The 14,845-nt window shown below is 46.0% G+C and overlaps 1 protein-coding gene across 1 annotated transcript; it reads right to left on the bottom strand.

Moving 5' to 3' along the window:
• Positions 1-746: 746 nt before the first annotated feature.
• Positions 747-9,693, bottom strand: LOC144936939 (UDP-glucuronosyltransferase 1A5-like). The gene is made up of 5 exons (XM_078864221.1): positions 8,818-9,693; positions 8,363-8,494; positions 3,326-3,413; positions 1,578-1,797; positions 747-1,143 (listed from the first exon to the last, which is right to left on the bottom strand). The coding sequence occupies exons 1-5, from the start codon at positions 9,691-9,693 to the stop codon at positions 831-833; spliced, it is 1,629 nt and encodes a 542-aa protein (XP_078720347.1). The 3' UTR covers positions 747-830.
• Between the last annotated feature and the right edge of the window lie 5,152 nt (positions 9,694-14,845).

Here is a 14,845-nt window from a genome sequence, read left to right as displayed (position 1 = left end):
GCGGTGCTACATTGCGGTCAGGGCATACAGTGAGCGGGTCCGTTGTTTCCACGAGGGGGGTTCACGGTCCTTCCAATTGCCTAGGATAGATTTCCTCGCAACAAACAGTTAAGGCTTGGAGTATAGTATACTGTGACTTGGATACTGCCACTAGTTTTCTGGGCCCCAATGCTTACTTTAGTGTATAACATGTAATGGGAAGGTTTGATATGCATGCATTTTTTTAATCCTCCAATTGTTGCTCCACGTGTGTTCCTATGTGTGACACAAATCAAAGGTGCGAGGCCACGATGATCTAAGGTGCAAGGACGTGTTCTCACGTGCACAATCGAGTAACGTTATTGGCTGTGATGGCCCCTTTATTGAAGACAAAACAATCATTCACGTTGGTGTGGGGAATTAAATGAACAAAATATATGAGCAGACAATGTCTCATTCAAGACAATACTTTTTCCTCTATTTTTTTGTGGAGAGACAGATATATGAAGGATACTTTTGCCTGCTTATCCTTCATTAAAGGGTCCATCGTTATTGTTCTGGTGTGACCATGTCTGATCTGGGCAATGTTATCACCTCATCAACAGGGCCACTGGTATTATGCTTTGCAACCACTCAATTGACTTTATACAAACCGTCTTAAGTTTTGTATAACTTTCTTAAAAATTAGAAATCAAATCACAACCTTAACTTTTAATCAGCAAATTATCTCGAATAATTTTTCCAGAAGAGCATTCTCTATTCAATGATTTGAAGGGAATTTGCCAAAAGGCTGCCCCACTGTCCGAATTAAGCATGCGTGGCTGTTTGAAAAATCGGTTTAAACATAACAATTACTTGAGTTTTTTAGAGGCTGCCATTTCTTTGCCTACAGTGGCGTTACGGTGTTTGGCCCTACAGAGCCAGCGACAGCAGATCGTGATGAGCGCAGTCAACACGCTTGTCACCAGGACTATGGCTGCCAGCAGAAACGCCGCCACATCAAAGCCGGCCTCCTGGTACCAGGTGAGGTGGTGAGCCGCCACTCGCAGGTGCTCCGCACCGTGCCGCATCACAAACTCCACCCAGAACACTGCCCTGTCTATGGGCTTCTCCGGCTGGTCGTGGTGCAAACGCGAGAGAAGTGATGCCTTCTCCTTGTAGCTGCTAAGAAAATCAGACACGGCAAAGGCTGCAGTATCATCCAATTCGCATGACCGTAAAGACCCACCCAGAAACTGCTGTCACACTGAGAGAGTTGTCCGCTGCCACAGGTTGAACAAAATGTACGTTTATGGACACTTGTTGCACGTGACAATTTTGGTGCATGCTTTGAATCACTTGTTCACGTAGCTGGTGATACATTTTATAGCAACAAAGAATGCATAATTTATTCCAAGTTTAAACCCTGATATTTAGCCAACATCATATCTGTCACTGACACTATTTGTATGCGACAATGCAAACTTCGAAACACGTTAACAAAATATAAGAGCGTGGAATGGCAGAGTGCTATGGAACTGCACGCCTTTTCTACACAAGCTCCTACCGGTGCGATATTATCAGCCAATCGCTTGAGAAGCACCGACCCACCACCGTACCTCTTGTGGGTGGCGATTGTGGAGATGGACGAGGCGAGAGAGCCAGCGTCGAGCGAGTGAATGTTGAGCACCAGTGCTGCACCCTTGCTTTGCATGCGGGCCACGTTTTCGAACTGATCCCCGAAGAGTGGCAGGCCGAGCATGGGGACGCCATAGCAGATGGCCTCGAAGATGCCTTGCACTCCCCCGTGCGTCACGAATACACGAGTCTTAGCGTGGGCTGCCATCCACCGGCACCATCACAGCCAGACAGGGACAACCTTCGATTAGCACGGTTGGCGATGTACGGTGCGAAAGAAGTTAAACATACAACACACATATTCGGATGCTTCTTTGAACGCTTCGTTCATTTATGTTGTGCGTGTTACATAGCTTTGGAACTGGAACATACAGTGGCTTTGGTCAAAAATCATGATTTTAGATGTTATACAAGCCCGTTTTTATCAGTTTGTGAAGGCACGTGAGCTTAAGTGTAATTCGGAGCTATAACCACACCTGAAGTTAGAGTTGGATGCTCTGAGCTATAGCTACACGGAGTAGTAACCGTCTCGTGCTTTGACATGGCCAGGGAATTCCTATAGCTTATACTACTGTATATTTCTTACTGAGGCTGTCCAAAAATAAAAGAACCTCAACAATTGCAAGTGGAACTAAAAATAGTAATACTTTATTCTAAAGAGAAAAACACTCCCTGAAAAGCAAAAGCTCAAATAAAATGTAATGAATTAAACTTAACCAAAATAAATGCAAAACGTTGAAAATTGAGTATGCAGCATGCGTATTGTTATGATAGATGTATTGCGATCTCTATTGGAAAACTGAGTTAACTGCATGCAGAACATTTCCGGAATGTGGACGTTGGTACTACAAGAGAATAACACGTTCCTTCGGAGTGGGCAGGTAGGAACTTGGTTGGACAGCGCATTCGTGCACGATAGACAAATATGCACGACAGACAAACAATCCCTGGTGGGCAGTGTGGAACCTAATTCTAGATTTGAAGCTTTCGTGCCTGCAAGGACAGCAATTTTGCTGTAACGGTTTCACCTGAAGACCTGAAGACGGAAGCTTGTGTTGCCTCCAAAACGTCGTGATTTAATTTATTTGTTTTCTTTTAACCTACGTGACTTTACCGAAAAAAACAAAGAGTAGTGTGGAACCTGTTGTTCCTACCTGTGTTAAGAGAATGTAAATGGCAAAGGCATCCTTCAACAGCCAACCCTGCTCACCGACTGAGAACTGAGCATGCACGCATGGCCTCAATGCCTCAAGTGCTCCGTGTGGTCGATACGACTGTATGGATGCGAGAGTTGGACACTTGAAAGGGTACCGTTCGGAGGAAAGACACGTTTTGAAATGTGGCGTTTCATAGAAGGACATTGGCAACAGGGTGTAGGACTAGAAACGATGAACAAAGAAGTGTTAACAATAACGGTGATGCCAAATGATGTTGTTGGATTTAGTCAGAGGAAGGTGGCATACTGCGGACAATTAATGCGAGGGTCACAGGGAGCCCTATGACTGCCTTCTTCTTGGGAGAATCTCAGGCAAAAGGGCAAGAGAAATGTTAAGATGAACATGGTAGGATGACATCAAGGAGGAGACATCTCATAATGGGGAATAGCATGTGAGCATGTGCAGTGGTCAGAGGAATTGCTGACGCATGTTGGCTGTGGACCTTGGCAATCGCAGCCGACACTGACGGATGCAATTAAGCAACAGCTGAATACAGATATTGCAACACGCACCTAAGAGGTCCCTCTGTGGTAACCATGACATCACTTTTGTGTTGTTCGAGAGATTTTCGAGAGTTGGTCCTTCATAGCGCCATATAACCTGTGGAGTAAAGCACAAATTAATCGACAGAATATTCACCAATAAACGAGGCACTAGTTGTCACATCGCAGGAGCTTATTCCATGTAATCAACTTACATGGTGACACAGAATATATACATCGTTTATGAATATTGGTAATGGGTAGGAAGCTATCGAAATGCGCAGTGGACACCTACGGACTATCTGCCGATGGATCGTGGTGATCATGATAATGATGAGGAAACCCTAGTCTTTCCGTGTACTCGCCCAATTGACCCAACTACGTTCCATTTCGTAAACGGACCTAACTATATTCAGTGTGCATGTGTTTAAAAAGCCTTGCATACCGGTTGAGCTTGTTCTATTGCTGCAAGAGCAAGGAAAGACGATGGGTGAGAAGGTAGGAGAATTTTTTTTAAATCATAGTGATTTTGCAATTATCTGTCGATGTGTACTCTATAGGCTATACATAATTACGGAACGTATGTAAACACTATGGTGGACTACTCTGCATCTTTCACCTCGATGGAATGTCAGCAAATAATACCCATACGGGATCTGGCCAGCAGACAGTTATATTTGACAGTCTTGCGTATTAATAATGTGTGTGGCTGGCTGGTAAGGCCAGCCCATGTCCCCCAGATGCAAATACTGCATATCAAACTAAGAGCCCAATATAGTATAACAGAAAAAAACGCATTAAAAAGTTAACTTTAAAAGTAACTCAGGAAATCGTAATGTGTAGACTGGTTTGCACCATAGGTTACATATTACACAGCTCAACTAAAATTATAATAATAGCCGTCCTCAGGTGAAGAACAGAGCTGTCGGACGCTGTCTTTCCGACAGCCCTGTTCTTCACCTGAGGACCGCTGCTTGCGTTGTGGCCGAAACGTCGTGAGAATTTTATCTTATTATGTTAAATTTTTATTATTTTATTATTTCCCTTCTATGTGACTTTACCGAAAGAACCAAGAATATGAATCCATGCGATCACGAAAGCTTTAAATCGAAATTGTATTTGTTTAATAAGCGTTGTGCCGGACAGAACGCGTGCGTGACCACTGCACGTGGCTGAAGGCCCCCTTGGGATTTTGCTCGTGTTCTGCATCAACTCCTTCCATACAACATGTAACAGAAACGGTTATATTTATTTTACAGACCCTGAGAGAGACATTTATGCCACCATCTTCCAGCAGCCATCAGTAACAAAAAAATTACCGACATATATGGAGGTTGAACTTTTTTTGCAACCGTACGGAGCCACCCGTACTGATCGGTTGTGTGGGGGAAGGACAACACACTAAACACAAAAAGCAGTTCTAACAAAAATTATTTTCAATATAGATTGCACAAGGTATCATCAAGGGAAATAATTATACCTTGTGCAATCATGCAACATGTATTTTGTCAAAGTATTCCAAAGAACACAGGATGAGATGTTACTATCCTTTGTGCAAGCACTTCCAAATGTCATGAACAGTGAGCCTGGTGGAATTTGGGGAGCGCATCGTCAGTAGTGAACCTTTGGATCCTAGGGTGTTTCGGCCTTTCATACTATACACCCTCCCCAAAGGCGGCCAGCGACAGGGTGATCAATCCTATGCTTGCGTCCCATTCCCAATTAGTCATAGGAGTTGCCTTGTTGTTGATAGCCAACATCCCATGGGACTATGCATGGCAGGGGTGTCCTCCTCCCTGAGTCAAGCATTGTTGACTGCATACCTCCTGGCCCTCTCACTTTGGGGCCCAGCTGGGGTCTTTCCTCTTCATCCAGAGCCACTGACTGCTGCCTTCTGCCGCCTCCGATACAGCTCTGATTGCTGAACGCTGGCTCTGGCCCTTAATTCCCAGGTCTCTAAGCAGTCTGGTTGTAGATGTTGCCACAAAACCTCTGCAGCCCACCTCCACTGGTCGGACTTCTGTGTTCCAGCCATGATGCCGTGCTTCGGCAGCTAGATCGGAATAGCGCAGATGTTTTCGCTCATAAGCCTCATCTACTGAGTCCTCCCAGGGTACTGTGAGCTCAATGATGAAGACCTTCTTGAGCGAACGGGACCAGAGCACCATGTCAGGTCTTAGGGTGGTGGTTGCGATCTCCGGAGGAAACACAAGTTGCCGGCCAATGTCAGCTAGCATTTTCCAGTCGCGGGCCAAGCGCAGCTGGTCTCGCTTTATTGGTGTAGAGCCGCTCTTCGGTGGTTTAGCCCCTTCGCGGACAAAGGTCGTCCGTAAGGGGTGTGATGCTGCTGGGGGTGGTAGGGAGTTGGTGGTAGCTCGCTTGTCCTCCAGGGCGGACGCAAGGTTTTTAAGGACTTGGTTGTGACGCCAAGTGTAGCGTCCTTGGGTGAGGCTTGTTTTACACCCTGTGAGAATATGCCTGAGGTTGGCTGGCATGGAACAGAGGGCACAGTCCGGATCTTCACCATACCATTGGTGAAGATTAACTGGGGTTGGAAGGACGTCATATGTTGCTCTGATGGAAAAGCTCAACCGCCTCGCTTCCATGGCCCACAGATCCTTCCAGCTGATCTTCCTCTTCTCCACACTGTCCCATCGAGTCCACTGTCCCTGTTTGGCAAGAGAGACTGCCTTGGCCCACCTTGCAGCCTCCTCCTGATGGCGTACTTCCTGCACTACCATCTTCCGCCGCTCTTTGGTGCAGTGGCCTTACTCCAAGCAGCACGGCTAGTTAGCCCAAGGCCTCCTCTCCCTTGCTGAACATGACCCACAATGTCAGCATGTCTGAGGGCTGCTGTTGCCTCCTGGACTGCTTTTCCTGGCCTCCATTTGCGCCCAGTTGCCAAGGTCTGCGCGTTGTTGCTCACCACTGGGTCTCGAGATTCATTCAGTGTCATCTGGAGCCTGGTTTTTGCACACTTGAATTTCTCGGTTAGACTGGTGAGGGGCAGCTTGAGGACACCATCTCCATAGAGGCCTATGGTGGTAAGGCATCGTGGAACTCTGAGCCACTTCTTTAAGTAGCTCGTGACTCCTCTTTCCATCTTCTCCACTGTTGAGATTGGAACCTCATACACTGCTAGGGGCCACAACACCCGGGGTAGGAGACCAAACTGCAGACACCAGGCCTTTAACTTTCCAGGTAGCTGGGTGTTGTCGATGGACTGTAGGCTACTACTGATGTCTTTGCGCAGCTGTTGCACCTGTTCTTTGTCCTTCAGGCTTGCATCATACCACCTTCCAAGGCTTTTTACTGGCTGCTCAGACACTGTTGGGATTTGGTCATCTCCGATGAAGAATTTCAGGTCACAGAGTACTCCCTTCACAATCGAGATGCTGCGTGACTTGGATGGTTTAATCTTCATACGGGCCCAGCTGATGTTCTCCTCGAGTTTTCTGAGCAGTCTCCTGGTGCATGGGACAGTGGTGGTCAATGTTGTAATGTCGTCCATGTAGGCTCTGAGTGGAGGGAGGCGAAAACCAGAGTCGACTCGCTGTCCATCAGCAACCCATTTTGAGAATCTGATGATAACCTCCATTGCCATTATGAATGCCAATGGAGAAATGGTACATCCCGCCATTATACCTACATTCAGGCATTGCCATGAGGTGGTGAACTCTGAGGTGGTGAAGCAGAACTGCAGATCCTGAAAGTACGACTTCACCAGGGTTGTGATGGTGTGCGGTATGTGGAAAAATCTGAAGGCAGACCACAGGAGTTCATGGGGCACAGAGCCAAATGCATTGGCGAGGTCGAGGAAGACTACATGGAGGTCCCTTTTCTCCACCTTGGCCATTTGGATCTGGTGCCAGATCATGCTGGAATGTTCCAAGCAGCCAGAGAACCCTGATATTCCTGCCTTCTGTACAGATGTATCGACGTACGCATTCCTTTGCAGGTACTCGGCCATCCTCTGGGCAATGACCCTAAAGAAGATTTTACCCTCGACATTCAGTAAGGAGATTGGGCGGAATTGGCTGATGTTCACTGCATCCTTCTCCTTAGGGATCAGGACCCAGCCTGCCCTACGCCACACTTTGGGTATTATCTTCTTTTGCCAAGCTGTTCTCATGAGCCTCCAGAGGAACCTCAGGACGTCTGGTGCGTTCTTATACACTTTGTACGGGACTCCATTTGGCCCCGGGGCTGATGCTGTTCTTGCCCTTCGAATTGTGTTTTCCACCTCTTTCCATGTCGGAGGGCTGGTCTCAATATGATGTTCCGGGGGTTCAATGGGTGGGATATCTGATGGGATGGCCAGATGTTCATGTCGCTTTGAGTCAAAATTTGTTGTTCTCAGGTGCTCTTCTAGGTCTTTCTTTGTTGTTTTTAGAACTCCACTTTTTTCCTTCGTGAAGAGACTTTTAAGGAACTTGAAGGGATTTTTATAGAATCGAGTTCTAGTTTGTTCTTTCTTCCTTCTGCGCTTCCGTAGGTTCTTTGCTCTACGGAGGGATGCCAACCGGGTTTTGATGTCAGCCTGAAGTGCCTCTATGCCCTCCTTTTCCACTTCCGAGGTTTTCTTCCACTGTTTCTTAAGCTGTCTCCTTTCTTGAACGAGGCACTTGATTTCTTGTTGCCTCCTGGAAACTGGTGGGGTTGGAACCTTTCTCCCGCCTTTTGCCTCTTGCACTCCAAAGCTTTCTGCCCCGTACTCATAGATGATGTCCCCCATCCTCTCCAACTGCTTCTCCACTGTGCCTCGAAGTTTCTCGAGGGTCAAGGTAAGGTCAGTATTCACTGTTTCCCACAACTTCTTGTCACTGGCGCCAGGCCACTTCACATACGGTCTGTGCCGTGGTAGTCTCCTCTCGACTGCAGGTCTGGGAGGCTGGGTGAGTTCCACTCCTGTTGTTGGTTCCACCTCAGTTGTTACTTCGGTGCTTGAGTTTACGTCCTCCATGACAGTGGTACTGATGCACTGCAAACTATGGTTTGCGTCCAGTTGCTGTGCTTCACATTACTTCAGACATCTACTGTACATGTGATGCATAATTTCCTTATTACCTTTTGTTGGATTCTGCCCAGGCCCTCTGCAAGAACGTTTGCTATTCTATAAGGAATGGTCGACACCATGGATCCAAATGACACCACGACCACACCATGCTCCTCAGAACTCTGCATAAACTCCTCCAAATCCTGCAGGATAAAAACACGCCCAAATGGATTAATTAGGCGTTTTGCATTGGCCATTGTGGTGTCAAATCATATTCTCCAGTGTGTAACATTTTTATTAAAACAAGTTAAATACTACACCCAGTTTGGCTAGCATGAGCTAGAATTGATTAAATATTCGTCTTTCCCTCACCACGTATCTTTTTTATCTCCAGAAAATTAACTCTTCAAGCTGTGCCCAAAGTTATTTAAGTTATGTTATCCATATCATCAGAACATCATAATTCTAATTCTTAATAGTCTGAACAAATGCAGGTAAAGAGTTCACATTGACAGTAACATTTTACCTGTGGAAGAGGTCTCGCATCATCGGATGTCATACCTCCGACGTTCACCATGTTGGGCATAGTCGGGCGGGGATAGTCAAAGACAAAGTCTGTCCGGTGCAGCCAGATGGACGCATTGCTAAGCAGCTTCATGGCCGTGACGTCCCGGCCCAGGTGGCGCCTGGCCAGCTCATCAAAGCGTTTCAGAAGGAATTCAATACACAGGTGATCCTGCTCCAGGCCCGTCAACATGTTTGTGACCCGCTCTGTGAAACTCATGTGGTCTGTAAACCTTGAAGTACTTCGGGGAACGTACGACGATGGTGCTGGGCAGTGGGCAGCTTTTAAGTCGATATCACAAGGAATACCACGCATTAGAAATACTGAAGGGAGCCCCAGTGCATCAGCTAAAATTGCTCCACATGGATCCATGGGGTCAGCGAGAAGAACCTCGAAGTTATGGGCACGAAGTCGCTGCATCACAGCAACATTGCCGAGTAAGCTGTCACACATTACGGCAAACCTCTTATTCATGCTCTCCAAGTGCGTAAAGTGGAATCCTGTAGAGCCACCCTTTTCCGCAAACACCACATCATGCAAAAAACGTCCTGAAATTTGCTTCTTCTTCTCCCCATCAAAAAAAAGCACGGGGAAGGTCTCCGAGTCTAGCCCAGGCGTCTCCCCCACCATCAGATTACCCGTCGCGGGCAATGCCACGACCACTCGGTGACCACGCCGAGACAAGGCGAGGGACAGATCACGTAGGCTCATCCAGTGGCTGCCATCAGTTGGGTACACCAGCATGCCACCCACAGCACGGTCACCGTCAGATTTCTCCTGGCCCACGGCCATGTGCATGAAGGCGAGGGTTAGAGCAAAGCTGAAACACCACCGCATGTCCTGGCAGAACAACACACAACATCGATTGATAAACAATCGTGATTTGGCTTTTGCCCGACTTGTTTTTAACATGAATAAACCATTGATTTAAAGCTTTCGTGACAGCAGGAATTCATACTCTTCGGTCTTCCGGTCAAGTCACGGAAATAAAAATAAAAATAGATCACGACGTGATTTTTTACGTGACTTGATTTGACCAAAAGACCCAAGAGTATGAATAAAAAATTTAAAAGTATACATTGTGAGGACTCTAAACAACAACTGCTATCTTGATTTGAAGTGTTCGTGACTGCAGGAATCCATACTCTCTGGCTCTTTTGGTAAAGTCACGTAGATAGAAAAAATAATAAAAAAAAAACACGACATTTCGGTCGCAGCACAAGCGGCCGTTTTCAGGTAAGAAAAAAGTATCTGCATTTGTGGCTTTATATAGGCACGGGAGGGGGGGGAGGAATTTGGTTGTAGGAGTTAGGCTCGGGAGGGGGGGGGAGGGGACGGAGGAATTTGGCTGTAGGAGTTAGGCACGGGAGGGGGGGAGGGGACGGAGGACACACGGGTGGGTGAGTGAAAATCATAGCAGTTAAAACTTAACGCGGTTTATCACATCCTTCCAATGATTGCTCAATCTGAATCCATCTTCTCGATTAAAGTTTTGTCTGTGTTTGTATATCTGGATGGCTTCGTGAACAAATCTCTGATGGTGGCCCGAGGGTTTGCAGAGCACCTTGGTCTCGGAGAAAACAATGTCGTGTGTGCCCACAGCGTTGAAACAATGATCCGCCACCGCCGAGGTGTTGGTTCTACCGTGTTTCAAATCCACTTTGTGTTCGCGAACCCGATCCGAGACACATCGCTTCGTTTCACCAATGTAACTGCTGCCGCAGACACAACTCAGCTTATAGACAGCAGGACATTGCATTCCAGAATCGCATCTTTTACTGATGGAATCAAATCACGGATTTTGTGTACTGTATTGAACCGAACATGGATCTTGCGTTTGTTTAAGATTTTGGAAATCCTTTTGGTAACCCCTGCTATGTATGGTAAGATGATGGTTTTGATTGGGTCCTCATATGGTTATCTACCCATGGTTGGGGATGCAGCTTTGCGGATTGTGCGGTCAGAATATCCATTCTTCCTGAGAGCCTGGTGTACGTGATCAAGCTCACTGGCTAGGTGGTGCTGGTCGGAGATGCAACGGGCCCTATGGTGTAGTGTTTTGATGAGGGAATTATTTTGGGCTGGATGGTGGTGGGAGTCAGGCTTTAAATAGGAATCCGTGTGGGTGGCTTTCCTGTAGACAGAGTATCCCAACGAGCCATCAGGTCTCTTCTCAATCAAAACATCCAGGAATGGTAGCTTTTCATCATTTTCCACTTCCATGGTGAATTTGATAGATGGGTGTATTGAATTGATGTGGTTGAGAAATTGGTATAGTGCCATCCGGCCATGTGGCCAGATGACGAACGTGTCATCTACATATCTCTTCCACAAGGAAGGACGTCGGGTGGATGTCTGGATGGCGTCTGTCTCAAATTTCTTCATGAAAATGTTCGCTACCACTGGTGATAGGGGAGAGCCCATTGCGGTACCTTAATTCTGTTTGTAGAAAGTACCATTCCAGGTGAAGTAAGTGTGGGTAAGGCAGTGCCTTACCAACCAAGGTACATCAGGATCCAATCCCTGTTGGACTAGGTTTTCAATGATTGCAATAGTATCAGGTACCTTGGTGAAGAGGGAGACATCGAAACTGACAAGCAAATCCTCCGGGGACAGTGATATGTCCTTGATTAGTGAAACCAAGTGGGCCGAAATAAGTACAGCTGAGGTGGTCTTGCCCGTGAAGGGAAGCAGAGTCTCAGACAGAAATCGTGCCAGTCTGTAAGTGGATGAGTTAATGGTGGATACGATAGGACGGAGTGGAGTACCCTCTTTATGAATTTTTGGAAGGCCGTAAAATCTGGGTGGTCTGGCAGCTGAAGGTTTTAGAGAGAGCTGTTTGGTGTGTTGGATTAGAAAAGTCGAATTAGTGATGATTTTGTTGGTTTTAGTAGCCAAGCTATTGGTACGGTCTCTAGTAATTTTGGTATAGCAGCCATCATTGTGAAGGTCCTGGATTTTGCTGTTGTAAGTGGTTTTATCCATGATGACAGTGGCATTGCCCTTGTCGGCTGAGAGGATGACAATATCATCTCTCTTTTTTAATTGAGAGAGTTCAAAACGTTCGTCCTTGCTAATGTTGCTAATGGGTTTCTTAGCATTCTTGAGGATATCAACAATTTCAGATTTTGCAACGTCTGCCGGGATGTGTCCCAGACCTTTGAGGGCTACGGTTTTTTTTTTCTCACCTGAAGACGGCCGCTTGTGTTGCAACCGAAACGTCGTGTTTTCTTTTCATTTATTTTCTATCTACGCGACTTTACTGAAACAACTGCTATTTGTCACTAACTGACGGTGACGTCACCACGGTGCTTGTCGTGCGTTTGTTTCTCAGTCCGCTTGTCCTGGTGAGGGTCGCGGCGGCAGCATGTTGAGTAGGGCGGTCCAGACCTCCCTTTCCCGGCGACAGATTCTAGCTCTACATAACTATACACTACTACACGATACACTACTATACACTGACTCTAACTCTTCCTGGGGAATTACCAGGCGTTCCCAGGCCAGCTGAGTGACATAGTCCCGCCAGCGTGTCCTGGGCCGGCCCCGGAGTCTTCGCCCAGTGGGACATGCCCGGTAGAGTTCCAGGGGGAGTCTACCGGGGGGCATCTGTACCAGGTGCCCGAACCACCTCAACTGGCTCCTCTCGATCCGGAGGAGCATCGGCTCGACTCTGAAACTCTCCCGGATTACTGAGCTCCTCACCCGATCACGGAGAGCGAGCCTGACAACCCTGCGCAGAAACCTCATTTCGGCCCCTTTTACCCACGATGTCATCCTTTCGGTCATTACCCAAAACTCATAACCATAGGCGAGGGTGGGAATGTAGACCTGTAAATCGAGAGCTTTGTTCGAGAACTCAGCTCCCGCTTAACCCAAAATGGATCGAAGGCAGACCAACTTGAATGTTTATAACCGGCGAAGGTGTTCCATTCGGGGGTCCACGTTTCCCAAGGATAGAGAACAGATAGCATGACCGTGGCCGAGAAGACCCGAAGCTTTGTGTGGCAACTCTAAAGGCATATGAGGGAACTGCATCTGTTTTGAGTACGATTATTCGAATTGCTATTTTTGCACCCCTGAAGTATGTGCTACTTTATATTCAAATTTCCAAAATACCAAAGATGTCATACAAGTTTAGTTTGTAAAATAATGTTTAAAAAGCTGCAGACATTTACGAAGTAGGGGTTAAATTACATTCGTTACACATGGCCTTAGCTCCTGCCATTGGGTGTTGTGCAAGAGTGGCTCGTTCTACGACATGCCCGTTTTATCTGCGATAACCTCGGTTACAGCCTTGGGTTTGACTATAAAACAATGTGCTTGTGCGAATATACACGTTCCAATTGTTGCTTCACATTTCAATGTCTATTTTTCTTTGCTAGGAAAACATTGTTTAACTGCCACCATTGCAACCACATGCTTCTGATGTAAATGCACAACAAATGTAGGCAAATGCTCGATTTAAGGGTTTCAATGAGAGATGACATGCTTGTGTGCTGCACGGCGTCACACTATAATGAGGAAATGCACATTTCACGTGATGTGATGATTAGCACACTGGACTTGCGATCCAGAAGTTGCTTAGTTCCATTCCACCCTCCCAGCACGGCAGTCGAAACAATGTTTCAAGTTTATTTAACACCCCCCACCCCGAACCCTCATCGCCTGTCCACCCAGCAGTAGTAATGGTTGTGGAGACGCAAATATGGGAATATGCATTCATTATTAGAGTAAACAATTGCTTTCAATGAACGATTTCGGAAATGTATAATATTGGAATGGCAATATAAGATGAGAATGATATGGTTGTTTGGAATCTTTCCGCGAAAAGGTTGAGGAATTATAATTTAGAGTCGCGGTGGTGAGATGATAACTCCCTCTCCTGGTATGCAGGAGGTCGTGTGGTTCGATCCCAACCTTGACGTCTGTATATTTGGAGATTACGTGTTCTCCCCATGGTCGCGTGGATTTTTCTCCAGGTCCTCCGGTTTTTCCCTCCACATTTTGAAACATCCGTTTAGAGTAATTTTGTGCCATATAGTGCTTAAGTAGAGCAAAATACATTTCACTGGTCTATATATATGGGTATAGCACAATATGCAACTTAACGCTCTAAACAGCTACTAACAAAAAAATGAATACTACTGTATAGTGTACAAATGCCATGCACACATTTTTATACATTTGGAAATGTATAGCTCCCGGAGCCTCGTCACGAAAGAATATCGTTAAACTTAACAAAGGGAATTTCTCTCAACTAAGCAAAATCATGTACCGTATTTATTAGGCTCATACTTTCAAAAGATAGCGATTTCAAGTTTCAAAACGAGAACCAATGAAACATTCCAGCATTTCTCAAACGCCATACTAATAATCTTTAAAGTTAAGTATTGCTTCTAATGGGGATAATTTTCGTTCAATTTGAAATGCCAAGAGTAACACACAGCGGTGCCCCCGATTAGTCACCGAATTGAATGTAAATGATGAAGTATATAACCAGCAACAAAGGAAGATTCATCCAGGTACAGTATATTGACTTAATGTGTGTGTGTTATGTATACAATACAACTTCTAGTACTTACTACTTTTGTTGCTTTTAGGTGACGTAGATGATCTGTAGAGGAATAAAATCTTGATTTTGAGGACCTGTTTGCAGAATGTATGCTCATTCAGTAGCATACGAGGCAATCGTCCAATTAAGTGTAACGTGAACTTGCAGCTACAATACTCTGAACGCGGCAATAACTTTTCAGCGTTACACAGCGGACCGTTCAATAGGTTAGACAATATACGTTAGACTTTGGCTTCTGATAAAAACAATAATAATAAAAAACCGCTTGGACTATGCAACTTTTTTAAATGTGAACTCCTTTTCCAGTAAAAAGTGGGTGTAAATAAAATCAGTACGGTACTGCCTATGCATTGCCCGAGTCAGATTTGCTAATCGGACATAAATGCTCATTCGATAGCGAGCGGCAATCGTCTAATT

This window comes from Lampetra fluviatilis, chromosome 1 (genome assembly GCF_964198595.1).
Source record: "Lampetra fluviatilis chromosome 1, kcLamFluv1.1, whole genome shotgun sequence".
In the NCBI taxonomy this organism is placed as follows: domain Eukaryota; kingdom Metazoa; phylum Chordata; class Hyperoartia; order Petromyzontiformes; family Petromyzontidae; genus Lampetra; species Lampetra fluviatilis.
The sequence above is the reverse complement of the archived record's forward strand: the minus strand, read 5'-3'. Positions and strand labels throughout refer to the sequence as shown.